This window comes from Fusarium proliferatum (genome assembly GCF_900067095.1).
Source record: "Fusarium proliferatum ET1 genome assembly, contig: FPRO_scaffold002, whole genome shotgun sequence".
Classification (NCBI taxonomy): domain Eukaryota; kingdom Fungi; phylum Ascomycota; class Sordariomycetes; order Hypocreales; family Nectriaceae; genus Fusarium; species Fusarium proliferatum.
This window is the reverse complement of record NW_022194791.1, coordinates 191576-218287: the sequence shown is the minus strand read 5'-3', so window position 1 is coordinate 218287 and position 26712 is coordinate 191576. Positions and strand designations below refer to the sequence as shown.

Genomic DNA, 26712 nt, shown 5'->3' with positions numbered 1-26712 from the left:
CTATCAACGCTGTGTGACCAAGAGCCAAGGTCTAAAATTACTGAGCTATTGATTCAGCCCTGCATCTGTGATTGGCTGCATCGGAAATTTGCTGCCATTGGAGGCGCCAAGTGAATGCACTGCCTCACGTGAATCAGGTCTTGCTGACGCGCGAGGCCTCATAAATTCTGCTTATCTAGATCCTCAAAGCTCATGAAAGCCTGAGTCTCTTGGCAATTCTTCACTCTCGCTTGCAAGTGACTAACCAATTCCGGAGTTATGGGCGGCTCGGACGAAGAGAAGGAGAAGGAGAAAGAGCGCAAGAGGGATATAGTGGGAGACTTTCTGTATGCGTCATTTATTCGTCAGCAGCACCTCGATCTGCTCCGCGATCCTTCCCGCTAGACCCCCCTAGTTCGACCGCTGACGTTTTCTCTTGTAGGAAAAAGAATTTGAATAAAGGCGAAATAGCATTGAAGCATGCAGTGGGTCTCGGCAGCCAGCCCAATGTCGTCCCAGTCACTGAACCTGTTGTCGATGGACCTCGTCGCCCTGTCGAGGTTGGGTGGCATCCTGTCGGCGGATTTGCCGGAAAGTGGTTTGCGGAAGAGACGGGACTGGGCAAGATGATCACGGAGAAGATCAACAAGTATCCTGATCCGACGCAGCATTGGGCTGTTCTCGTTGGTGACTATGCTCATCAACTATGGATGGTGAGTTTGATCATCAGTCGCGCGGGACGAGACGGGAGCTCATGCGAAACAGGATGAGAACTTTGATGTCATTTACACGAATGCAAAGATTGAGCGAGAAGAGTGGCGGACGTTTCCGGTTGGAGAGACGCGCTTCAATGATGATGCCTTAAGGCGAGCTGGTGAGTACAAGCCTCTGGTTGACACCATCCAGGTCTTGGGGGATGACATGCTGATACTGCGACAATAGGCGAATCAGTCATCCACAGTATCAGAGAGAGGCAGCCTACCTACAACCTCATAACCAATAATTGCCAGACGTACGTCCTCCAGCTCCTCGACGCCATTAAGGTTGGTGTGAATAAAGAGTTCGGTACTACCCTGGCTGTTTATGAGAGAGTTTTTGGGCCAGGCAAGATCAAGGATCTCTTCGATGGCGAAGAGAAACCGGAAAATCAGCAACAGCACCAGATTGAGCAGGGAGGAGAACCTGGAGCAGAGGCGGGAACACAAGGGCCGATGCACCCAGGCAGATCGGATACAGTCAATCTGGCACAGGATGTCATGAACCAGAATACCAATCAACTAGACACCGAAAGGGAGATGGAGAGGCACGAGGGCGAGAAAGATGAGAAGGAGACGAAGAAGAAGGGCTTCTTCTCGCGCTTTAAGCGAAGTAATAGTTAGTTTTAGACTTGCCTCAAGCGAGTTGATCGGGTTTTTATATACCATTTTGAAGGATGATTCAACAGTACTTCCTCTTCTTGCCAGGGGAGTTCATATGGATGTCAAATTGGCACGTTCTAGATCTTCTACTCGTCTTAGCATAACATACTCAGCGCCACATGAACCTCTAGCGGGCTTGAAGGGTTTGGGCAGATCAACATCTTTGAACAACATTGCGTACCTTTTGCGTTGTGTTTCATTTTTCTCAACTTATTTAGTTATTTTCTCTTTGGGGCAGGTCATGATTGCATTGATTTTTGTCTATCTCGACGAGCCACGAGGTCGGCAAAGTATATGCTAGTAGAAGGTGGCTAGATGTTAGAATGTCCACCATCGTGACTTGCTAAGTATTTGTCGCTGGCGTAAGATAAGGAAGGGTTCAACCCTTTACCAGCTCCTGATGCGCAACAGCAACTAAATTCCACGGGTATAATACCGCCACTAGACTTCTTACTCCACGAATATTCTTCTAGAAGGCTATCTCCATTCTAGGGGATAGACTACTTTAGGGTTATAAGTCTAATAAACAATGCTTGCAGGGTTGGCGCATCTTCTTTTCTACCCTTGTGCCGTTGTTATTCGACTAAGACATTAAAAATCGGGTCATCAGCCCCCAAGACATCCCATCCACCAATAACCTGATGTCATCCTGTTTATCGTATTCCACTACTTCTCGATCCCGAGAACGCAAGCGAGGAGGTCTTGGCAATTACAGTCTGGACTACACGAGGTGACGTTTCTGCAGATGCGAGGTCACGAAGGATGGCTTTACTGCCGTCGCATCCGCGCTGGCCAATTAGATCTTTATGTTTAATGGCGCATGTTGCTCTGAAATATGTGCGACTGCTGTCAGCTTGAGGTATTTCTCGAGCTGAGCTACTCGTCCTGCCTGAAGCGGATAGCTCTTTGCTCAGTGGCTCGAGTCAGCATGGTTAAGATATCTCCGCCGCCTAGTTACAGTGCAACACCTGAAACATGTATATGCCTGGGCTTGTTATTTCCTATAAAACATCAACGTATGTTCAGCAAAATCAAATCCATTTACTTATCTATCTATATCACATTCAGCCATTTCCCATTAAACAAAGTCTTGCAACATGAGTCAAACCAGTCTTGTCGAATCGAGTTCTTCCGGTGAGGCTCCCCGCAATGCATTGTCACTCCGACTAGAGGCGCCTCTGTTTTCCCAGGCATCCATTTCTCCGACCAAACAATCATTCAGTATCCTAGGCCGCTACGTCTACGAAACAGAAACCAGCCCGGCTACCCCAACTTATCACATCTCCAATCGCAATACTCAAGCCGGTAATCCATGGCAGATACAAATCTGCCGCCTTCTACCCAGTGAAGTTCGTCGTCTTAGTGAGGCTTCAGGAAATGACGCTTTCATCAGATACGATGATGACTTGACACTCTACTCTGGAGAAAAAATGAACATACCTTTCAGCTTCGCCGCTGGTCTTGGTCCCACGCCACTCATTGTTATCAGGGGCCAAAAGAGAGGTACTATCCAGGGAAGCATTGTGATGGAAAAGTCTGGCCGGTCGTGTAAATTCCAGCACATGATTCCTATCAAGCGCGCCTTGACCAAGGTGGAAGAGGATAAGATGCAGGCCCTCATGCATAAGCGTGGATACCGTGACTCTGATGATTGGAAGAAAAAGCTTCTCTTGAGGGTACAGGAGAACTCGGCCAAGTTAGTAGAGTGGGTTGATGAGTATGGAACTGTCGTTGCTGTTGAGAAAGATGATAAGCTGGAGTTTTCGGGAGAGATTCAGACGGAGAAGAAGGATCTCGTTATTGCGTGCTGGGCCTGCAAGGGATTTGTACTCGAACAGACTACATAGATAGTATTCACCGGCCGAACCTATGGGCGGCAGAGGCAATGCTAAACTTATCCTATGCAGTGATCAAGTCCTCAGTGATAAGTCTAATTGCAACCAACAGTCTAGCTCACGACTTCGGTCATGTGAAGTTAGTGCTGTTTGCATCAACCGGAAGGACTGCCTTCAAAAGAGGATACAGATGCCACTTATGGGAACAATATACTGGACATGAATGAGGATCATTGTATACTTGGCAGGGAATGGCGTAAGGCCCAAGGATACTTCCCTTGCCCCTCTGGTCTGCGTTTATACTCCTTCAGGATTTCAACATAAGTCAATATTTCAGTAAGACTGGATATCCAATGAGTTATGCATTATCATCATAACTATGCTATTAAACTAAGAACCCAATTACGAGACGTCATCCATATAGATCTTCCCTCTATACCGTCTGTAACCTAATATGCAAAAACCACCCCATCTATGCGCCGAATCTATTTTACAAATTCCCCAATTACCAAGCAAGGTCCTTGGCTATTTTACCACACGAGAGACCAGAGCAAGAAGAGTATAGGCTCTCATCCTGCTCAGTCTTGGTAGCAGACTTATCCAGAATCTGCTGGGCGGGCCGAATCTCTCGGCCAGCAACACCCTCGAGCTTGCGGTGGTGCTCGACTAGTTGATACACTTGGTTCTGGAACTGGAGAGGGGTCTGGTCAACGAGGACACCGGCGCGGAGGTTCTTCTCGGCGGGGGCTTCTTGCTCGCTGGCTGTTTGCTGGAGAATCTCCTCGACCTTCTTGAAGTCGGATTCGCTGGCGCTCTTGTGGCGATAGACTTCATATTGTAGTTGGGACTTTGTAGCTGATGTAGGGACACATCGCAAGAGGAAGAAGAAGTGAGGACTGGAATGGTTAGTATTTATTCGCTACACCCTGCTTGACAGGGAACTTACGAGATGGTCATGGAAGCGTTGGGGAAGAAGAAGTCGTTGACAACAGATTTCTTCTCGGCGGCGTTCTCAAAGTTATCAATGTTGCTACCAGTGCAAGACTTGTCGGCCAACGTCTTCCAGTTGAAGCTGCTAGTGTCTTGCTTGACATGATCAAACTTGTAGTCGTCAAAGTTGAAAGATGCGTGGTTCGCTGATTGGCTGAGGTCCTCGCTCCATGGGTTCTCAGGCACGGCCTTGGCATCCATATTGACCCAGATAAAGCCCTTGGCATCAACGTGAGTGTGAAGAGGGAAGAGACCGTTCTTGGAGCGATCAAAGCCGGGGAGATCCTGATACAAAGGAGCCTTGGCAAGCTGACCGTTCATACCGTAAGACCAGCCGTGATACTTGCAGGACAAGACGTTGTTCTGGCCATTATCCTTAACAACGACGGGAAAAGCACGGTGACGGCAGATGTTGTGAAAGCCCCTGATGGTACCTTCTGCATTTCGGATGAGGAAGAAATCGAAACCAGCTTCAGCGTATCGAACCCAGGCTCCAGTCTGGTCGAAGCGCATCTTGTGAGTGAGCAGGATCCATTTCTTTGAGAAGATGGCTCTTCGCTCAAGTTCGTAGATATCGTCTGACTTGTACCATGTTGAGGGGAGGGGTTGAGTGAGGGGTGCAGCGGCGGGGATGGCCCTTGAGATAAGGTTTTCCTTTTGTGGTTTAGATAGTGTCCTCACGACGAGGGCGATGGCAGCCGCTATGGCGAAGAAGATGAGTGTACCGAGAGTCAACATGTTGTTGCTGGAGGTCAGAGTACCTTGGAGTGATGGATGTTTACCGATCTACTGCTGAGGGGGACATGTCAATCTATATATTTACTACGCGTGTCATTGATCTAGACCCGGCCTACATTCTGTTCCCATGGTCAACGCCACTTTGGGCCCAAACAATGATAGAATGATTGCAAGATAAACGGTCATCCCGCTAGGCACCCGGTCATGTGATCGGTGATAAGGACATTTCCTCTAGTCCCAGCGACAAATGCCAATGACGGGATTGGGCGCAGATCAAATGGACCATGGAGTTTCTTCCGCGCTTGAACGGTTCCACGCCGTCAAACCCGGGTCAGGTTCCCCTCTTGTATCAAAGCAAGGTCGTAGTGACGCATCAGCTGGCTAAAGCCATCCGCGGTACTTGTATTACAATTTCCTATCGTGTTCTAGGTTATCGCACCCCGCATCTTTCGACCTCCGCATTTCGCTCAGAGATACCGGACTTTTGTGTCCGTGCCCCGATGTTTTGGTCCTTGTTCGGCATCGGTAAATCGCAGCCGGTTGCGGGGAGTGCTCTGCTATCTATCTCTGAGCTCAACGTGCGCGTGGCACGGCATTTCAATTGCTTCTAGATAACGGAACGTGGTGTTTTTGGTGTTCTGGACCTTTTCTAGAATTTTAATGTTACATAAATATGCGTCGCTTCCCGGAGTATCACCCGCCGCTATGCCAATAAACGGTAGCTTGCCGGCGACTGACAGCTCAGAGGGCACCAGGTGACTTTCATGACGGCCCAATTGCTTGACACCGCCGTTGCATCTTTCCAAACACGGGTTCGTCTGTATGGGGAATATGTTTTTGATGTTGAGGGATAAAAAAAAACGAGCATCTGCCGTTTGTCTGCTTCTATTAACATGGACTACTGATATAGTCACCTTGTCGCGCGATAAGATCCCGAGATCGGCCAGTCCATTCTCCGCAATGGTATAAATACCCAAAATGCGCCCCAATAAGCTTTCAGCTACAGAGCTCGTAAATCCCATCTTGTTACACATCGGTCATGTCTTAATTACCCTACGAGGTGATTGGTAAAGTCACAGAGTGTCGTTATTTATCAAGTCCGACCATCACCAAAGGGAGATTGCTTATAACTATATACCAGTGAACACTAATTGATCTTACAGAAACTGAAGATTTGTCCATATCGTGAAAATCTAGGTAATTGACAAATTTCGTAACGGGACATAATTGAACGTGGTTAGAGATGCTGTAATTAAGATATTACCATGTTAGCCAATAACAGTGTATAATGGTTCAAGCCATACGAAATGAGGCCAGTATGATGTTTATTGCCCTTTTTGTTGTCATGATTTGATGTTAATGACATCAAATGTCGTCAGAGTTTCATGTCACAATTACACCGAGGTCTTCTTTATATGGAGCTACAGCTATGATTGGGTAATAACCTAGCTGGAATTTAATACATTCATCTTGAACTCACAGATCTGAGAGTTAGTTCTGCTCTCGGCCCACATTTAGATGATTTTCTGTTAGATATAGGGATGTACAACAACTGCTCATTGCCATGTTCAATATACAGACCCCCCAGTCGTTTTTTCTATTAGCAGGACTTGCAATCTGAACGCACGATGAACCAGAATATCCAACTATAGCGAGGACCCCATACACTGCTCTATGGGTTGGGTTGCAGGCAGTATGGTTGATTACAGGAGTGGCTTAGCATTAAGTTTATACATACTCGATCCCAGAGAGCACAGTCTTATGTAATATCTTGAAAGCGTTCCTTGTTAACACCGGCAGTTTACACTTGTCTTTTTCTAGTCGCAATGCAGCAGCTTATATCTCTCTCTCTTCTCGTCAGGAACTGCCTCCAACTGAAGTCCTGAAATTACATCTTAGCGCCTGAAGTGCAGCAAACGATTTCAACACTTTACCCGGGCTAATGGGGTGGAGTGTCAGCTAAGTCAGACAATCCAGATGCTCGTGTTGTGACTAACTTGGAGGCGCAAGCAATCCTGTGTAACGAAACTCGGGGCAGTCAGTAATTTCTCTTACATCATAGACGTCATGCCACAAAGAGGCGTTACGGCTTATATTCGATATAACTGACTATAAAGCAGTCGAGTAAGTATCACTGGTATATCATGGCTACGTGAATAACAGTGAATGACGATGGAAGTACAAGCAAAGGGAAGACTGATTGAAGATAATAGTATGTATTAGTTTTCCGAATTAAAGGAAGAACTCTATCTAAAGGACTCCGAGGCCGCTTGATAATGTATGTAACGAAGAAGTATTAACCCAGTGAGTTGATCCATGAAACCAGGACGTCAGCCGTTGATCTGGTCTTATCAAATGCCACTGGAAGCAAAGCTGATGACAAGGCTACCAATTTACTTGGCGCAGACCTTGGCGTACAGGTTGACGGGGCTAGGGCAGCCATAGACCTTCTTCATGCTGGGGGTACTGTAGCACTTGGCATCGTTGGCCTTGCAGTCGAACTTCTCACAACCCTCACCAGGGCTCAAGATGTTGTGCTTGTCAGCAAAGGGGTTGCCGTACTCAGTGCTGAACTCGTCTGAAGAGAAATGTTAGTTGATGTTTGTCATAAAACAAGGCAGCAGGGAAAACATACAGTAAACGTTGTTGGGCTGAGACTCGGAAGAGTAGCCGAAGAAGAGAGGCTTGGTGAGAGTTCGGGTGGTGGCAATCTTGATGGTAGAACCAGAGGCACGGAGATCCTCAGAGAATCGCTGGCCGGGCTTGACAGTGGTCAAGGGACCGGGAGCACCGCCGCCGTAGGGGAAAGACTGGACGTAGATGGTGTTGGTGCAGTCGTTGATGACATTGGCCTTGTTGGCAGCAGCAGCAGAGCCGAAGACGGCGGCGAGGGCGGTGAAAGCAGCGAACTTCATGATGACGGTTTAAGAGTTGTGTATGGAGAAGTTTGATGTGAGGGGTTGTGATGTAGAAGATTGAGATTGAATGATGAGATGAGATGATAAAAGTGAACCAGAGCTGGGTAAGTATATGCCTTTATATTATGTGAAAATTGGGATCTGACCTCTGGGCTTCTCGAATAGGATACGAAGTACTGTGCACTAGCTGCGCCCTAATATCACCTATACGAAGTATGATCCATCGTCTTGTCCGGAGAAACTCTGGCCTCGTGATATTTTTGCGGGGTCGTCAAGATCAGCAAATGCAAGGAAAATCAAGCCCAGTGCTGCAGTGGACTGCATGCCGAAACATCCGACTGCTCTGTGCGTCATGTTATTATCGCATGGGTTTTTGCATTAAGAATTATGCTTAGCTCGTATTCACAGGGCCGGTGGGTTATTATTAGATGAGCCAGGGGATGATCATGGCCCTACCCGTGCATCGTCCGCCCCGCTAGTCCTGGATTGGGATTATGCTTCTTTGTTGAGCGGTGCGATCGGACATTTCGACGTAATGGCCACAGCATGGTTCACAAGGACGGGTATGTCATTTGTACCTGACTCTGTGACTAGCTAGATCGGTGAATTAAGCCCAGCCTCAGCCGTGTACTGCATGCACACAGAGGACAGTGACGCCATTGTGCATCTCTGGTGAACAGGTCTAATAAACAGGCAGCCTCACGGTCTCACCGCATTGTCAGTATGAGTAAGATTGACCGCTCAAACGCGCCAGCGCTGTAAGAACACGGACTCATCTGTCTATGCATTTACTATGGACTCATTTCAGAAGGAACCAGACGGTACATAGACCAGAGAGCTCAACAGAATTGCCATGCCTAGCCAAGCCCATTACGGGACTACGGATACCAAATCTTGAAAAAGTGGCAGCTCGAGCGGGTCTGGACGTCATTCGTGGACGCCGAGGCGGGGGAGGCTGGGCTCTGAGACAGCGTCGGGTCCGGCAGACACTGAAAAACTTGCCGTAATTTAAAGCCGACGGTGGAACCATCATCAGTGCTCGGAATCTCGCGCACGAGGTGCAACTATAGGGTAATTTTTCACAAGTTCAACGTGACCATGACGCTCTTCTACACTGGGGGCGTGGTTTTGAGTCCATGGTTCGTGTTGCATCCGTAGTTCGTATTGTAATTGACTTTCACCATTAGGGTGACCTGCTCGTTCTAGAATCTAGAGAAACGGAAGTGATTGACCGACTTCCGAGCCTAACAACGGATCCCGTGTGTAGTCTCATGGGTGCATCGTTACATCACACCACTAAGTTTTAGCTGTATTTTTAGCCAACGAGGACCTTTATGGGCGATTCCTGCGTGGCCGAGGTTCTTCAAGTGCATGCATGATCAGCTGACTGCGTCAATAGCCTCATTCACCTAATTGTACCAGATTTGCGCTGGGAAAATACCTCACACTTATCTGCATTCAGATTCTAGATTTTGTTGATTGACTGTGTTGATGACTCGCCAGCGGAGTAAATAACGTCTCACTGTTCATTTAAAATTACTGCACAGAATGCAACCAATCATTTGATCGGCATAGTAAGACGCGAGATTGTCCAGATGAGCTTTTATTAAGCTTAAAAGCCAATGCAATATTTTTTTAGGCAATGACAAATTGTACCAGGAATTTTGCTACCATGTACGGAGTAACATACACACGAATACAAAACAAGGCAATTCCAACGAGGTAGCGAGTGGATTCGCGCATAAGAGTTGGTTATAAGGTGGTGATGGTGCAGGGAATTGCGCGACCGCTGATCGCATTGAGCATCTTTGCCACTGCCAATTGCATTCACTTCAAACACCTCTAGTGATTTATCTTCAGATACAGACGCTAACTTTGAGGAGCAGAGGGATCCCTGATTCCCCAACAGTCATCGACCTTGACACGAAAAACAAGTTCAGCGGGCCATATCTGAGGCATCGATATAGCAAAAAGTCATCCTAGGTCCAATGGCACCCCGAAATCCAGGATACCTGGTTCCAAAACTACTGTTTTATCTGTCGCGTACAAATCTTTCGATATATTGACATCGTTTCTCCACCATCCTCGCGCGTTCATTAGTGACGAGACTGATTATGGTCCCAGTATCGCTGCGGTATAATGACCTCTGCTGCATAGGAAAGTTCTTGCTCGATAGTGCCCTACTTGGGATGCGACTTTTGCTCGCATTGCTAAAAGCTTGATCATAAGAATTGAGACGGCGTTGAGAATACCAGCCAAACCCATTCGAGGCACTCTTATTGAATTACTCAACTATTCCGTCCAGTTGGCTCTCATCTGCGCCAACATGCCTGGCAAGGCCTTCGAGACTTGAATCCTTGGATACGGTTGGCGAGCTGACGGAGTATTTCGGTCTGGAGGCTGGCAGAAGGCGGCCCAACATTAACTTTCTGTCAGGACGGGATTAACAATAATGCAATATGTCTCTTCCAGGCTCCAGCGCCATAGTATCCTCAGACTCATCCAACTGCCGCCATCAGGACTGACCAATCTAAGCCTTATATTGCAAGGAATCTATTCCTCGCCAGCAGAAGATCAAGTCATTCTTCCCAACTTCTGGAGGTATCTATCTGAAAATGTTGGCTTCTGGTTGACGCGTGCAGACTTGCGAGGGCAGATTCCACAACTGTAGCATTGGTGACTTGATCAAAGGAGGCCAGTTTGTCATTATTGAATCAACAAAGACTGAGAGACATATCGAGGTTAGTAGAAGCATTGGCTTTTCAAAACTTGAAACATTCGTCTTCTGTGCCTCCATGCTCTTACAGTCGACCATGAGGCTTCAATGAACCCAAGGCAGCTGGAACAGAGTGGCCAATAAAGACCAAGATGATGCTGCAGAGGTATGTATCAATTGTAACATGTGTCTCAGAGCCTACCCAGGAGTAATTCATAGACCACCAGCAGGAACCCTGCTTTCTATTTCTTCCTGCCATCCTCCTGCATATACCGGCGTTAATCAGAGAAAATGACTTTATGCAGGTCAACGAAATTCTATCAGAGTTGCTGTTGCTAGAATGAACATAGCTGGAGTAACCTGCTGCCATATCCTGGAATACCCTTAGACTGGTCTTTGATCTCGGCAATGATACCTTCTTTATCTTCCAAAGAAGCAAGGCTTCACCAGCGATATCGTCATGTCCACCATGGTGCCAAGCGACGTGCTCGGCTCCTCACCTCCGAGGAGGAAAACTTGAATGCATTTATTCGCTTTGGTACACCTGCGCTGAAACGGTCTCCGGATGTATTGAGCAACCGACTATGGTCACTACCCTTGTCATCATCAAAGCCTTGATAAAATCACCACTACTAATAACCCCCAGTATCTGGTGCAACGGCCTTAGCCTTAGCGGGTGAGCCTGCTTCCTAGAATCAAAACAGCAACAACAAGCGCGTCGGCTTTATTTGATAGTCCGTGATTACTAAACACATATTTAAATCTCACTAATCATAAAACTGTATTTGCTAAACACCGTGTTATCACAGAGTCGCGTTCGGCATATTTTTAATTTTATGCTAAGTTCGACGCACCGCACTTAAACCAGCGGAAGAGTCGGAACTCTCAAAACCTATTTCTCTGCCGGGGTTTAACTGATTGCTGCCAAGGCGATTCATATAAATACCGCACGCCATCATAAATTCGCCCCTTCAATCATGTTCTATATTCATTCTCGCACCAGGCTATTGCGTGAGAGGAAGGCCGAGGCGAGATCTTCGAACATTATAATTCTTTCCGGTCACTTGACACTCCAACGCTGCAGTCATGTCGAACTCGCATCTGCCCAACTCCCACCGAGAGGTTACTCCAGCGTGGAGGCCTCACAAATTCCCTCGAATCTCATTGCCCGATGCAATTAAAACAAGCCCTGTAGCAGACTCTGATGGACATAAATATAGTGGTAGCGTCCCACCAGACTGGTGCGGCAAGGGTGCGTCATTCAGAGCACATGAATCCATGACATAGAATTAATGATCAATTTATAGGTGGTCGGCGACTTGCAGCTCATGGTGGGTATTGCGCCACAGTTCTGATGATGACAGCGCGGCAATATCACAATGACAAGCACGGAAGCCTCGAGAACATGGAACCTCTGAACATATCCGTGGAATACCTCGAACCATTACCTCAGGGTCAATTCGAGATTGCCCTTGAAACTCTGAGCATTGGTAAGCGAACTTCGACTGTTGAAGCCAGGCTCAAGTCGTTGGAAGCCTATGAAGATAAGGTCTGCACAATTGCCATAGTAAGGCTTGGTACATTGAAAGACAACGGTCAGGTAATCAATATGCAACCGTCAGTTTGGCCATTGCCCGATCGAATGAAGGATTGTACTCGGTGGTCAGATGCAGGCTACTATTATATGAACCCCCCTGCGTCGACGATAAGGACGTACACACCCAAGGGCGACAACGCGCCACTGTGGAGTAAAGAGTTCGGAGGCCAGAACACCAGATATCAGTGGGTGAAACTGGACAATGATAAAAAGTTCGGCTTAGAGCACTTGCCAGTACTGGCGGACTTGGTAACCACTACATGCCGATTCTGTGGCCAACGCTAACATACTTTCCACTACAGGTTCCTCCCATCTTCCTCAACTATGACGAGAATGGGATGGAGGCCGCCAGCAGCTGGGGTATGCCCACCACCGCTATGAGCATTATGTTCCGGTCTGAAGTTACTTCACAGGACTGGCTCCTCACTCGAACCACGATGAAGAGATTACACGGTGGGCGGTTTGATATGAACATCGAGATCCTCAATGAAGATGGAAAACTACTTGCTTCTTGCGTTCAGATTTGTTCTGTTATACCTCTTGGAAAGCCTAATCCCCAGACTCCAGGAAAGCTTTAGACAACCCATAGCAAAGTGAACAAGAAGCTCTTCGAAACCCTCAGATACTGCCATATATAGTAGTTGTTCCGCTGGTGATAGTTGACCCTCCTGTGAATACAGTACGTGTGGAAAGAGCCGTCTGCGAAGTCGTGTAAACATCCTTAGTGACCGTCGTAGGCTGCGTGCTAGTAACAACAACGGTGTTGTAGCGAGTGTTTGGCACGGTCCTGGTGCTAGTGGTAGTAACTGTGTTGAAGTTGGTAGATGTAATAAATTGTGTCTTGTACACATAAACAAGATGATCGAAGTTGGTAACAATGTAGGTCTTCACTTGAGTAGTGGTAGCAGCCTGATGATTTGTCTGAGCCACGATCTGAGAGCTAGTGATCGTAGTAGTGGTGGACAGAACGGAAGTGCTAGTCTTTTTATCTGTGATAACGGTACTTAGGCGGTTGGTAACCGTCGAAGTCACGTCTCGGGTCTGAGTATTCGTGACTGTCTTGGAAGATTTGGCTGTGACTTTTGTAGTGACGGCTGCAGCGGGCTTCGTAATTAGGCATGAGCAAGCACTACTGACGGCACTCGGTGACTTGTTGGGCAGATAACTAGGCACTGATACAGCCTGTACTGCTCTCTTCCGGCGCTAGTCAGGCTTGGATGAACTTAGTAATATGCGTGTGGTCTTTGCAAGATATATGGTACACTTACAGGAGTGGCAGAAGTACACCCTAGATCATAGAATGTTGTACCAGAAGATGTGTCTACCGCAACCGTATCCTCTCTAGATAGATGGTCAGCTAGAATGTCTACAAAAGGCTATTCACTAAGCTCTAGATATCGGTGTACTCGGAAATGGGAGACATAGTACGAGCATCTTGTACTGCTGAGCCCAAAGTACCGACAGCTGTGGCAGATTTCCTTACACTCGCCGAAGCTAATTGAGCCGCCTCTTATGTCCACAGGTGTAGATCCTGAACTACCAACAACACCGCAGTGAACTTCGGCTAAGGGTATGTCAGTAGGAGCTCAGAGGTGAAACGGACACTAAGAGAACGTACCTTCAGGGATGACTACCACAGATGCTGCTGCACTACACCAAGTTAGTCTTCGATTTCGACAGGAGCTCCTGAGGCTCACGTGGCCCAGGAAGAGTTGGTTTTAGTATATATCCCCACGGCAGAGTTCATGGAAGGTACTCACGTAGTATAAAGGATGGTAGAAACAGTGGTTGTACCGTGTAAACAACGCTTACTGGAACAACGGTTGTAATAGCTGTATCAACACCCGTGGTGACGGTTGTAGCAGACGCTTTAGTGGTAGTCTGAGTTACTTGCTGCGTAATTGTTCCGACCCTCTGCAGGGTATATGTATCGCTTGGGGTAGTCGTGCTGATGAAACTACTTGTGGCTGTCTGATAATCCGTGATAAAAGCGGTACTCGTTCTATTTATGACAGTCGAAACTGTGGCTATTTTGGTAGATAGGTTCACAACGGTTACGGTGGTTCTGACTGTAGTGACAGCGGCTATAGTGGTCTTGGTACTCTTTGTAACGAATACCGACTTGGTGCTAACTGGAATCACAGTGGATGTGATGGTGCTTTGGATGTAGGTAGAGCAGAACGCGGATCCATTGACCTTCTCTTCTTGACCATTAAGTCAGATATCCCTCCGTTTGAGTTACCACTGTACCTCTCGGTGATAGCGGGTAATGCACTTGCTGCACAGATAAACAGCAGCGCCAGCGCTTTCTTTAATGAGACCATCTTTGCCCAACAGAGACTCCAAAAATATTAAACGTTTCGCAAGATGACTTGGTATAAGATTGCATGACTGGCACGGTCTTGATGTATACTTGTGCTCAGACTTTACATCTTCATCGTTTCTTGTGTTTCAGCTGCAATCGAGTAAGCCCTCTTCAATAGTTCAATTGTCGTTAAGGTCTGATTCTGTTCTGGGCTTTTACAATGGAGCTATCCCAGCTTAGGAAGTCGCTAAGTGCTAGTAAATGGCCTGACACATCCAATAGTCCTTTGTCACAGGAATGGTGAAGCTTGAACTAGGTTAAATGTGGTAATTTTAGTAGAGTTGAAATGTCGTATCGGGCAGTTCATGCAGCTAGTAGAGGTTGTCAAAGGCCTCGATTGCGCTACTCTGCAGAATTTAACGGTTCTTGGTGTTCTGGCGTACACCGACTTCTTGAGTGAAATGTGACTTGACACATAGATACCACGATAGTTCACCTTGCCAAAGCTCAGAAACAAAGGTACTAGTAGCTAATCATTCTGGAGTAGGTGCTGAGATTAATTCTGATTTGTAAGAGATATAATAAAAAATAAAGTCCCAAGACTTAAAGAAGGGCTAAAAGTCCGACAAGAAGAGAAAGTACACCAGATGTCTGCTTGATAGCACCACTAATAACAGGGACAGTGCTGGGGTAAGAGCCCTTAGAACCAGAAGATCCAGAACCCTCAGTGTCTCCTTGAGAACCAGAGCTGGAACCTCCGTTTGAACCACTGCCGCTGCCTCCACTAGAACCCCCACTTAAACCTCCATTCGAGCCCGAGCTTGACCCCCCGTTTGAGCCTGAGCTTGATCCTCCACTGGAACCGTCGTTGGGGCTCGGACTATGGCCTCCTCCAGACCCTCCATGAGGAATAGTGGAGTTCCAGCTGATACCGTGGTGTGGTTTAACAACCGGCTGCTGAGAAGGACATTCGAGTGTATCGCAGATAGGAACTTGATCGTTGCAGTTATCAGGCATGCCCCAAGACTTGTCCCAAGGTTGATAGCTAATCTTGCCCTGGGCGCAAGTCGTGCAATCTGATGGAACAAAGAAAGACTTGTAGTTATACCAATCTGGGCATTTTTGAGGTTTGTAAACCTTGATGCTGGCGCATTTTCCGTCCGAGCAGAGATGGGGGATATACTGTTGACCACCAGGACAGGGCTCAGAGATATAAACCCATTGGCCGTCACAATCACTGCCATTGATCTCGACAAAAATGTAGACGGCAACGTTTTTTGAGCTGCTTGAATGGCATTTCCCATCAACGCATACCAGAGTGGCAGTGACGACCTCGGTGGCTATGCTTTCACCGCTAGCGACAGTCGTGAAAGTGGTAACAATAGTCTCCTGATTAGTTACCGTTTGGGTGACAGATTCAGTCAGGGAGACAACAGCCTCGGCCCTGGCGTAAAGCGTAAGGAGAATATTGCTAGAGATGACCTGGCGGGCTCGAAGCTTGTTCTCGACTTCACCTCCACAGAATTGCATCTTGTCTCCAGGACACTCGATGTCGCATTGGTCCAGGTTGTAAAACACAGTACTGTCAAAGTCATACACATCACCGCAGTAACAAGCGCTAGGCAAATTATTAACAACACCTTCTTGAGATACAAGAGAATAAGATAAGACTTACGTATCATGGACGCCAAAATAGGCACGTCCCTCACAAAGGCCAGCACATACACCGAGATCCATCAGCGCGCTCGACTCGGCAAGCGTAAAGGTAGGGAAGCCTGAGGTAGATGCCGCACATCCGAAGAGACTGAAACCGCCGACATCACCGGGAAACCCAGCAACCGAAGTAGAAGTTGAGGTTGCAGAAATGGTATGAGTAGAAGTGCTAGTTGGAAAGACTGTCTCACCCTCCGAGTTCGTAGTGGCACCCTCTGAGTTTGTAGCGATATCCGTCCCGGTAGGGAAGACAGTCTCACCTTTTGAGTTGGTCGTAAAGTCTTGACTTCTGGTAGTAGGGAGGATGGTCTCGCCTTCGGAGTTGGTAGTAAACTCTGCCGTGTTGGTTTCGGTAGAAGAATCAGTCTCACTACCAGTAGGAACACCAATACTGGGTGTAGGGATAGGAGTTGGAGTTGCACCCTGAGCATCCTTGAGCGTGACCGCTTCAAGGACTACAGGGACGATGACATCACCGCAAGATTGTTCGAGTTTTAATTCGTTCTCTAGTTGCAGAACGAAAGGGTTGGTAGATATTTCAATACGGCCGCTGAAGCCTTCGGGAATAGGTTGAATCTGGATAACCTCACCATTGGAGATAACTTGGAAAGCACAAGGGCTACTTTCATCCCGCTTCCTGAATCCGCTGGGACAAACGATCGCGCCAGCGCACGAGACGTTAGCTACCTGGAGGCTGTAGTAGCCGGCGCGTGAAGCAGACGCTAGAGCTGAAGAGATTTGTTGTTTTAAAGTGGAACCTGCATTGTTGGGAAGATTCAAGGGGGCGATAACCGGAAAGGGAACAGTACCAGCGCGACGCTTGAGGGTAGAGCCACTGCCCACAGGAGACATGAGACTAGATTCAGGGTAAGTTAGAGGTGCTGCAGGTTTGATGACTTCTGGGTGATCCTTACATCGTATCGCCGTCTGGTGGTGGGTAGAAAGAAGAACCGGGGCCCAAAATGGCGTCTTTAAGATTCAATACAATTGGTGCAAAGGCAGAAGCTGAGGACGAAGCGGTGGTCTCGACTCTGGTGGAAGTGGTCTCTATGCTCGCGGTAGACGGGACAGAAGAAGTCTCGAACTCAGTGGGAGAGGTCGAGGTCTCGACAGCAGAGGTGCTCGTGTTTGTGAATCTGGTAAACTGGTTGAATTGGCCAAGCGCACTAGAGGCGCTGGCTAGAAGGAGGCCTGAAGACAGGCGCATGATGAAAATTGACGATTAATTGAATGAGCGACATGAAGTGAGTGTGAAGATCAAGTGTCAGCGGCGCGAACACGGGTTGACCATGGACTATATACATCCAGATTCCCCTTTAACAAGTGACAATGTGCATGTCTTGCATGCATACAGAACAGTCACGTTCCAACGCAAACTTCACCTACGGTAACGGTTGTTCGGCATGGGGCAGTATGAGACATTTATTGTTCCCAGGTCCTTATCTCGCTATGGAGATAATGACAAGAATGCCTAGGCTTCTAAGTCTAATTCTGTAGTATTGTTTTTAGCGGGAGGTTATCCCCGTTGCGCCGTTGGAATTCATTAAAACCCCTCTTTTCAGCCACATTTTAACGGAATGTGGAATATGTCAGGGACAATACTTTAACTGCATTCCTATTACAGCTGAACTTACAGTTGTATTAGTTGCCGATTTAAACTGCTAACAGTCCCTCCTATGTCTTTTGCCCATGAAACCGTCGTTCCGTCTTTGGTCAAGCGTGGTAAGGACGGAAAAGCGGCATTTTAGTAGGTCGAACTCTGGAGCCTCTTTCGAAAGTCCAACAGCTAGGGACAAGTCCTATTACCTTACAGTCAGTCACCTCAGCTCATATAGCAGGGGACAGATGAGACTTCTGTTATTTTGGTCAAGACCTTGGCGCGACCATGCCATCATCCACAAAGCAATTGTTTTCAAAGGATTCAAAACGTTGTTTAACTTTAGAGTGAGCAACTACTGGCTTACGAGAAGAATAATTTTGAAGCATAGCGCAAAAGGAAATGAATTAGATATCAAAGCTCTGAGGTATACTTGGCGGAGTCGCTATAGTGGCAAGCCACAATAAAGACACCTCAATGCTTCTTCTCATGCCTTCTCATATTGCACAACTTCGTAAATAACCTTCCACAAACTGGACACGGATGACGTTGGCGGTGCTCATCCTTCAGATGGGTTTGAGCATGTGTTTTCATGTCAGTTTGGTAACCCATTCGCGTAGGGCATTGTGGACAAATGACTGGCTTTTCTTGCTCTCTGATATGTGCACTGCCACTTGTTAGACCTTTTACGAGCCATAGTAGGTAGAGAAGAGATACTCACTTCCTATCTCTAGACGTTTGGAAAGACGACAGACAGTCTCGACGATTGCAATAGAACAAACTGTTGGCAACAAATTCATCCTTTCTAGGATATGAAAGTCTCCATTCGTCATATTCCTTGTTGATTGTTTGCCCCAGCACAATCTCGTCATGACTTTTCATGATGCTGTTGTGGGAAGGCAAATGCTTTCTCCAGTATGCATCAGTAAAGGTATTCTGTGGAATGAATCCAGATTCATCGATCTGCACGGATGACTCATTCTACAGAATGGTGGAAGTGTCATTCTGTGGATCAATGTCTGATTCATATCGCAAGTACAGCCTTTCTGATGTAAACTGACCGGTTCCAGTTTCATCCGGAGCAGCCAGCTCGGGGACAGTCAAGAGTAAATCGTCGTCTTGAACCAAGTCCAGGTTCGGAAGTTGCGAATGGTTATCAAGAAACAAGTTGTTTTGGAAAATATCAAAAGCCTCAAAAGTTTGAACGTTCTGGGATAAAACCGGGTTTTCTGGGAAGTCCGCATTGAAAGCATTACTGGAAAAACTGTAAGGAGTATCTCCGAGAGATACTATAATGCTGGGTGTTAGTTAGATTGCTCAAAATATTCTGTTACATAGGACGGTTGCGAACTCAGGCTTGGTTGAGACGAGTCCACAGCTTGTTCGAAAGTTGTGGACTCGTCTATATCTTGGAAGTCTTGGAGTGGCCAACTCATCAATCAGCTGTGCTGGACTGATGATCTTGATGTCAAAAATGCGTTGAGGCTATAGCGGTCAGCTTGATTTAAATCTTCCTCCTATACATACACAGAAATTACAAATAATGGCGTCATTTGGCGGGGTTTGTAATTTCCTATCAAAAGGAGTCTGCTCTTATTGGCCATCTGCAGGAGGCAGACCAATACCTCAGGCAACCCCGCGCGATGAAGCGGGAGGCAGACCATTAAAACTATCAAAGCAGTAAAGCGTATGCGGGAGGCCGACCAAGTGGCAGACAAAGCCATCAATTTGAGACATAACAGCTGCGTTATCTGCTCCCTTCTGGCACTTCCTTGACTATTGCGTATTGTAACCAAATGTAAGCTGAGACACAGCCCAGTTTTCAACCCAGGATCTGAAATCACTCGTTTATTAATCTTTATACGTCATTCATATTGGGTAACAGACATTCCAAGCAAAAGAAATCAGCCACGCTACTATATAAAACCAAGTATTTACTGGAGAAGAGCCCCCTCTTTGTCCAAAGTGCGTAAACTTGGACCAGATCTTGTAAGAGCTATTAATATACATCTCAGGCCCATTACTGATATTTCCAAACTCTAGCACATGATCTTGTCTTCTTCTTTGACGATGTCTCAAACAGAGGAGATCTTTCCAATGCCACCAACCACTGTCGTTAGAGTTGGCACGCCTCGACTCGACAAATATCAAAGACTCATCGCGCGACTGTATGAGGCAATGGTACTTCTTTGGATCGAACAGCCCATTCAAGGTCCACAAGTGACTGTCAAACACGATAATATAAGTTTGACCGCCTCTCGCCGCCGACTCACAACAGGGCTTGCCCACTACTGTGACTGGGATAAAGGCGGTAGAGCTACGACATCAATTGGTATTGAAGACTCCGAAGAAAGTTCTGTTTTCTGGGTGGCATCAAATCAGGGTTTTGATCATGGTTTTGAGCAGGGTGAGTTTACTTTGGCACATAGGACACCGACATTCTTGAGACAAACATTACAACGCCTTCAAGATGTGACACGAGAGCCAGACCCCAGTGTAGGTTGGCTGGCTGAACAGGTGAACAATCTGGCTAGGTCCTTTGCAGCCTTTGCAGCCCCTAGGATTAGAAAGGAAGCAAGCCTACTATCGAGGATGGCAACGTTGTGCATTAGTCACTTGAATGGATCCGTGACTCGCCGCGGTAACGTGGCTGATACTGGTATGTCTTGCAATACGGTGCAAGATGTACAGGCGTGCCTAACATGAAGTCAGAAGCGAGAAGTCTAAAACTATGGCTGCAACGATTCCAATACCGAGAAGTCCTCGGAGCCTACGATATATGCATGTCAGCTTACATATCTCGGAACGATCCGCAAATGGACACACTTCTACGACTAAGTCAAGAGGCTCTTGTTGACGAAGGCAGTGAAATGCTAGCAAAAGCCTCTTATAATGCAAGACATTTTGTTGGAAGGCTCGCGGATCATATCCGTGTTTCGAAGCATCTTGTTGAGGACGCTCTGCGTGTGAGACAAGTTCTTGACGTATTTCGAGTGTCTGAAGTCCCCGCCCCATCGGGTGCACAGCCACCAGAAATTGATTCCCACACCAACCTGGACAGCATACTGGGAAGAATGATTTCAAACGGAGATGAAGACTTTTCTTATCTCCAGAAAGACCTATCCCGCTTCAAGAATCATGTTGGATTAGAAGATCGAGTCAAAGAGCAATTCCTCAAGCTACAGTCGAATCCCCCGATAGTCCACTGCGAGGTTCAAGTTCTGGAGCATTTTCACAGAAACGGATTGCGCTTCGCGGATGACGACCGCTTTATTGGCACTAGCAAGTTTTCTTGTTTTTGCTGTAAGCTTTACTATCGACATCACCCCTCGAGGCCTGTTGAACCTGATGCTCACGAACAGATCTACCTCAACTGGGGGCCAATCAATCTAGCTCAGGGATCTCACGACACATTGTATCGGGAATTGAGAGACACACTTAACCCAGTTATTCATGATGTTCGAGATGCGTTTTTCAGAGCTATAAGAAAGAAAAATATCTCAGCTTTCAATCGTCCCAATTCGATTACTGGCTTGACTCGCTCGGTAGATACTCTGGTTTTTGCTGACTCGGATAGTGAAGCAGATTCGGAGCAGGAAGGCGGAACGGCATTAAGAAATGCTTGAATAGGTGTCAGCAAGTGTAGATATTTAAGTCAAATTTAAACTTCGTTTCGGGAATGTAAAGACTTGGCGGCTCTATCCTGCGCAGTAAGGACTCTTCCTTCGAATCCACTCTCCATGACGCCAGAGCACAATTGGCGCGACAAGACAGATCAACACGGCTGTGCCCGCAAGCAGGCCATTTCCCCACGCGATCCCAAGACGTTGATACATAGCAGGCGCAAACAGAGGAAAGCTAAAGCCAGCCATGGTACGGACAAAAGCAGCTGCCCCAGTCGCACTAGCGGCATACCGCTCATAAGAGTCAATGATGTACGTCTGAGCACATTGAAACGACAGAATGAGCCCTGCAGAAAAGATCGCTGTCCCGAAATTTGGGATGATCCAGTGGAGTTTCAGGTGTGCCGAGACACCGTATAGAACGAGACCCGCTGGGGTGACAAGTGCGGTTGGGAACATCAGAGGTACGCGAAATTCAGGCCGGCCATGGTGGTTATACCGAATCTTGAGCATTGCGTAGACCTTGGAGATTTAGTGTGCGACCAAATGTGAGAAGAGGTCAAATACCTTGTCAATCAGGGGACCGGACACCTGGAGCCCAATGACAAATCCAATACCAAGAGAGACGTAGTTCAGGCTGGCACGGCCAGGCTCTTGGTTGTATTGCTGTTCCCAGACCATGGGGAAGGAAGCAAAACTAGGGGCGCGTAAGTCGGTGATTATGATGGATATCAAGGGCTTACACTCACACTAGATACATAAGACCATATAAATACCCCCTATACAGAGCTGTGATCTGAATGGCTGGCTGGGTAAACAGCATCTTGAATGGTCTCTTGAGGTTGGTCAAAAGTAAAGAAACGAAGGATCGATCTCTCTGCTCAAATTCGGTATGGAGAAGTCTGTTACCAGTGGCCTTGCGGAGCTTTCTGGCCTTGACCTTGAGAATCTTGGGTGGATAAGTCTCTTGCAAGAACAGGAACGCGAGAATTTGAACCACAGCGTCGGCTATGGAGACCACCCAGAAAATCCATCGCCAGTTCAAGTGTTGGGTTAGGTAGCCAGCGGCTGGAGATGTGTTAGTCCGAAGCCCTTGTCGTGAGTTGAGTTGCTTTACCTATGGGCCCCACAGCAGGTCCCAAAAATGGTGCAAGGCTGTAGATGGCGGTTGCAGTTCCGCGCTCCTCTTTCTTCCAACAGTCGCTCAGCACGCCGCCTCCAAGCTAGACTCGAATCGTTAGTAAGAATAGTAGGGTAGTGAGTATCGGTGGTCATACCGCCTGAGGTGCACTCCCGCCAAGACCGCTCAAGAAGCGAAAGACAAGCATCTGCTCCTTGGTTTTCGAGAAGCCGCACACAGTGTTGAAGATCAGATAGAACATGTTAGCAGACTGAAGAACAACAACTCTCCCAAACATCTCTGACAGGGGAGCGAGCAAGAATGGGCCAATGGCATAAGCCAAAAGAAAGATGGACATGAGAAGATACGTCTCAAAGTCAGATGAGATCTTGAACTCTTTGGCGAGATCTGACAAGGCTGGAGCCAGCATGGTCGAAGAGACGGGGGAAATGAATGTGAAGCAGGAGACAAGAATTGTCGAGAGCCATTTCTTGCCCTTGGTCCAATTGTGTGGATTAGAGGGATCATGGGGACCATCCCAGGTCACCTGACCTTTGTGTTAATACTTATGGCATCCAGAAGGTGCAGGGATAGTTAAAAAGGTGATTGAGATGAGCGCTAGCTTACCAGGTCTGGGTCCTCGTCTTGAGGCAAAAGAAGGGGCTCTGGGATTGGATGGCGCTCTAAATCTTCAGACGACTTTGCAGATCGGTCTGACTGGCTCGCAATATCCGGGTCTTCCGCAAGGGACGCGAGTGGCCGTGAACGACTCGAACGGTTCGGGTCATAGCTTATGTCACGGTCATGATCACCTATCAGCCAAGGATAATTCTCACGCGACTTCTCATAGTTGACCAAGTCCTCGAGCATGGGGCTCCAAGACCTCCAAAGAGAGGAACGAGAGCCAGCTCTTGAGAGTGCTGGAGTGTTGCTTTTGCTCATTGCTTGCAGGACAATAGGGAATGGGGCAATTACAAGGCAACGAATGTCGTCTGGGGGAGCTGTATAGACTGCAAACAGTGATGATAGAACGAGAGAATGAGTAAGCGAGTGTATTTTGATCAGTTGATTCCTATCATAGGAGGGCTGAGATGGTCAGTTATATCTTCACATTTTCCAAAGCTTGTTGGATCAGGATAAGAGGCTGTAACTTGACCATGTTTAGCAACTAACGCTAAAATATGCAAAGATAAAGGCACAGCCTGCACAAGCAAGAAGAACAACTCGCCAGAACCACGCCATTCCGTATCATCTTGCTAGCAGTAAAAGACTGTCAAGTCTACACAGCCTGAATGCGTCACTGATGAGGCTACTGTCTTGGACAGTATACCGCTAGGCGCCTTTGCTGAAATGTTCGTATCGCTGATTGAGTGATTCCAGTGATTGACAGCGGTTTCAGCTGTTCATTGCTCATGGTCGTCACTAAGGTGGCTTAGAAGTTTCGTTTCGACTTAGCTTGGTTGGGTTGGGGCCATTTCATTTGCTCAAGCAGCATCGCCAAGACCTGAAGGCGGAAATCATATCGCGCATCATCACGCCATGAAATTCGGAATATTCCAACTTCCCGAGACAATTGCCTCTCAGCTCCAGAGCCCTAGCCCTGAAGTACAATTTGTGCGCGGGATCTCAGCGACAGTCTCTGCAATATTGACTTCTCGTTTTCGCTCCGGGGCTCACAAGTCATATTTCCAAACCATATGATGCAAACTCACGAGCGGAAATCAAGCGTCTGTGAGCTTCTCCGGAGCCAAAGATCTGCTCCAATGGCTTTTCTATTAATATGCCTCTTGTGCATGGCGTGTCTCTCGTTGATTGGCAGAAGCATGATTCACGGAACTTAGATAAGGGCCAAGCAATGACGGCGCCGTTAGTACGCAACCTTGATGACGTTTAACTCGGCATTGCCCACTCAAGCCACGAGACCTTGAATTAAGCTTAAATTCTATCCCTGCTATAGCTTCCATTGCCCTATCCACTCTGACATGCCAAACTCATAAGCGAGCTGCCCAGTGATGATCTCCTCAGCCCTGTGATGAATGACGCGTCCCTTATCTTGACTCGCCTGATTGATCTTTGAGGCAAATCCCCATATCAATGCATTCTATTTATGCCATGTGGCTTGGGTGATCGCGTGACGCAAGCGCATTCCAGAAATCAAGATTGAGCTAATGTTCGTTTCAAGACAGAGTGGCAGACGACCTGTTACTATTCTGGGGCTGTCCCTTCTGCGATGCAGGCTAGTGTATATTTTGATTTGTTGGGGCTGAGTGAGAAGATGGGATCATTCACTAGATGAGATGCGGTCAATTGGAATTGGAAACATGGGGGTAGACAAAAGCATTCAAGTATATAATAATGCCATGTGTAGGCAGAGAAAATAGCGATTCAGAACAATCAACAGCCTCATCTTCACATTCGCTATAGAACTTAAGCTGGAAAGCTTCCATTCGCTACAACAAGCCTATCGTTTATATCCTATCAATACCTCTTCTTCATAATCTGTGTGAACACTTACTCAAGCCCTTTTACACAGACAGAATGACAATGGGCTCCACTGTCGCTACACCAAGTATGAGAGTCCTTGTCTGTCCATCTGGCTTCAAGGGCAGCCTTCAGCCCAATGAGGCTGCAGACTGTATTGAAGCCGGGATCCTCGCTGTTGAACCTAATGCCTCGGTCCGCAAAGTTCCATTGGTTGATGGAGGCGAAGGTTTCACACAGGCCATTGTCACAGCTACAGGCGGCTCATTGCACCGCGTACACGTGGTCGGACCCGTGGGAGAACAAGTCACGTCATTCTTTGGTCTCCTTGGTCGCGAAGACGATGAGCCAACCACGGCCGTCCTGGAAATGGCTGCTGCTGCTGGCCTGAGCTTAGTCCCGCCCAATCGTCGCAATCCAGGCAAGACAACAACATTTGGTGTTGGTCAACTCGTCCTTGCTGCGCTTGATGCTGGAGCTACGCGCATTCTGGTTGGATGCGGTGACTCTGGGACGTGTGATGGCGGCGCGGGGATGCTCCAAGCTCTCGGTGCAAGACTGGTTGATGTCCAAGGACGTGTCCTCCCCTTGGGTGCTGGTGGCGAGTCACTCTTGGAACTTGGTTCTATTGACCTCACTAGAGTCGACGAGCGCGTCTTCAAAGCCAAAATTGACGTCGCTGTGAATTGGCATAACGTACTTTGCGGACCCGGCGGAGTGGCAAATGTCTTCGGTCCCCAGAAAGGATCAACCACAGAGCAAGCCGCTCGCCTCAGTCTCGCCATGGAAAATTTGGCAGACGTTGCTACAGGTATTCTCTGCGACAAAAATGTCCGACTTTCTCCTGGAGGCGGTGCCTCGGGAGGTCTTGGAACAGGCTTGCGCTTGGTAGGAGCTACACTCAGACCCAGATATGAGGTTATTATGCAGTACATCAACTTGCACAGTATCTTTGAAGACTGCGATCTTGTACTTACTGCAGAGGGGGGAATTGACGATCAAACGCCGAGGGGAAAGATCCCCGCAGAAGTGGCCAGATTGGCAAAGAACCATGGACTTCCTGTGATTGCCATCGCGGGTACGATTGGGCATGGAGCCAGAGTGAACTATGACATTGGGATTGATGCTTTCACCTGTATCATACAGCGACCAATGAGTTTGGATGATGCGGTTTTGGAAGCGGAGAAATTAACCCGTGAGAGTGCTGAGACTGTCATGAGAATTGTTATGGTTGGGCGGATGCTAGGCAAATCCCCTTGATGAGACACGTGTTATCTGTTTATGTTTTGACTTATATAAATTGAATTCGTGAGTGACCTGACAATGGAACTATATTGCTCAAGCTGCCTATTTGTCCAATTAGATACCTGTTTTGTTTATACGAGTAGCGGTCACCTCAATCTCAGGGTCCAGAGGGGAATGCGGGGAAGGATGTGCATGAAACACAGTAATTGGTCAACTACTATGGTGGAATGTATAAGTTGCAATAAAGTGCTTCTATTTGTAACTGATATCTGCGGCCTGAACCTAGAGCCTTGACTTACCCACCAGAAGTCAGTCCTCTAGACAGTAAATTGTCAAATAGAGACTTATTCACATAAGCTGTAGCGGATCTGAGGTATACAATACTTGAAACACTAGAGGTAAGATGGGATTTCTGTGGCTTGGGTCAGAACGCTATA

General features: G+C 47.5%; 11 protein-coding genes across 11 annotated transcripts; 5 read left to right on the top strand and 6 right to left on the bottom strand.

Moving 5' to 3' along the window:
- Window positions 1-258: 258 nt before the first annotated feature.
- FPRO_03784 (uncharacterized protein) lies at window positions 259-1358 on the top strand (the record flags this gene model as incomplete). Its single annotated transcript, XM_031225966.1, has 4 exons — window positions 259-326; window positions 422-692; window positions 745-853; window positions 922-1358. The coding sequence occupies 4 exons, from the start codon at window positions 259-261 to the stop codon at window positions 1356-1358; spliced, it is 885 nt and encodes a 294-aa protein (XP_031076549.1).
- A 1136-nt stretch (window positions 1359-2494) lies between these two features.
- On the top strand, window positions 2495-3244 carry FPRO_03785 (uncharacterized protein; the record flags this gene model as incomplete). The annotated part of the gene is made up of 1 exon (XM_031225965.1): window positions 2495-3244. The coding sequence occupies one exon, from the start codon at window positions 2495-2497 to the stop codon at window positions 3242-3244; it is 750 nt and encodes a 249-aa protein (XP_031076548.1).
- Window positions 3245-3737: 493 nt separating this feature from the next.
- Window positions 3738-4960, bottom strand: FPRO_03786 (uncharacterized protein; the record flags this gene model as incomplete). Its single annotated transcript, XM_031225964.1, has 2 exons — window positions 3738-4128; window positions 4179-4960. 2 exons carry the CDS (start codon window positions 4958-4960, stop codon window positions 3738-3740), a joined length of 1173 nt encoding a protein of 390 aa, XP_031076547.1.
- Window positions 4961-7353: 2393 nt separating this feature from the next.
- Window positions 7354-7875, bottom strand: FPRO_03787 (uncharacterized protein; the record flags this gene model as incomplete). Its single annotated transcript, XM_031225963.1, has 2 exons — window positions 7354-7538; window positions 7596-7875. The coding sequence occupies 2 exons, from the start codon at window positions 7873-7875 to the stop codon at window positions 7354-7356; spliced, it is 465 nt and encodes a 154-aa protein (XP_031076546.1).
- Window positions 7876-11680: 3805 nt separating this feature from the next.
- Window positions 11681-12769, top strand: FPRO_03788 (uncharacterized protein; the record flags this gene model as incomplete). Its single annotated transcript, XM_031225961.1, has 3 exons — window positions 11681-11846; window positions 11902-12440; window positions 12494-12769. The coding sequence occupies 3 exons, from the start codon at window positions 11681-11683 to the stop codon at window positions 12767-12769; spliced, it is 981 nt and encodes a 326-aa protein (XP_031076545.1).
- A 40-nt stretch (window positions 12770-12809) lies between these two features.
- Window positions 12810-13938, bottom strand: FPRO_03789 (uncharacterized protein; the record flags this gene model as incomplete). Its single annotated transcript, XM_031225960.1, has 5 exons — window positions 12810-13394; window positions 13460-13532; window positions 13650-13755; window positions 13810-13841; window positions 13889-13938. The coding sequence occupies 5 exons, from the start codon at window positions 13936-13938 to the stop codon at window positions 12810-12812; spliced, it is 846 nt and encodes a 281-aa protein (XP_031076544.1).
- A 1161-nt stretch (window positions 13939-15099) lies between these two features.
- FPRO_03790 (uncharacterized protein) lies at window positions 15100-17416 on the bottom strand (the record flags this gene model as incomplete). The annotated part of the gene is made up of 3 exons (XM_031225959.1): window positions 15100-16114; window positions 16172-17065; window positions 17124-17416. 3 exons carry the CDS (start codon window positions 17414-17416, stop codon window positions 15100-15102), a joined length of 2202 nt encoding a protein of 733 aa, XP_031076543.1.
- Window positions 17417-18787: 1371 nt separating this feature from the next.
- Window positions 18788-19242, bottom strand: FPRO_03791 (uncharacterized protein; the record flags this gene model as incomplete). The annotated part of the gene is made up of 2 exons (XM_031225958.1): window positions 18788-19095; window positions 19158-19242. The coding sequence occupies 2 exons, from the start codon at window positions 19240-19242 to the stop codon at window positions 18788-18790; spliced, it is 393 nt and encodes a 130-aa protein (XP_031076542.1).
- A 634-nt stretch (window positions 19243-19876) lies between these two features.
- Window positions 19877-21432, top strand: FPRO_03792 (uncharacterized protein; the record flags this gene model as incomplete). The annotated part of the gene is made up of 2 exons (XM_031225957.1): window positions 19877-20465; window positions 20519-21432. 2 exons carry the CDS (start codon window positions 19877-19879, stop codon window positions 21430-21432), a joined length of 1503 nt encoding a protein of 500 aa, XP_031076541.1.
- Window positions 21433-21504: 72 nt separating this feature from the next.
- On the bottom strand, window positions 21505-23491 carry FPRO_03793 (uncharacterized protein; the record flags this gene model as incomplete). The annotated part of the gene is made up of 6 exons (XM_031225956.1): window positions 21505-21951; window positions 21997-22126; window positions 22179-22497; window positions 22547-22652; window positions 22707-23096; window positions 23177-23491. The coding sequence occupies 6 exons, from the start codon at window positions 23489-23491 to the stop codon at window positions 21505-21507; spliced, it is 1707 nt and encodes a 568-aa protein (XP_031076540.1).
- A 1602-nt stretch (window positions 23492-25093) lies between these two features.
- Window positions 25094-26290, top strand: FPRO_03794 (uncharacterized protein; the record flags this gene model as incomplete). The annotated part of the gene is made up of 1 exon (XM_031225955.1): window positions 25094-26290. The coding sequence occupies one exon, from the start codon at window positions 25094-25096 to the stop codon at window positions 26288-26290; it is 1197 nt and encodes a 398-aa protein (XP_031076539.1).
- Between the last annotated feature and the right edge of the window lie 422 nt (window positions 26291-26712).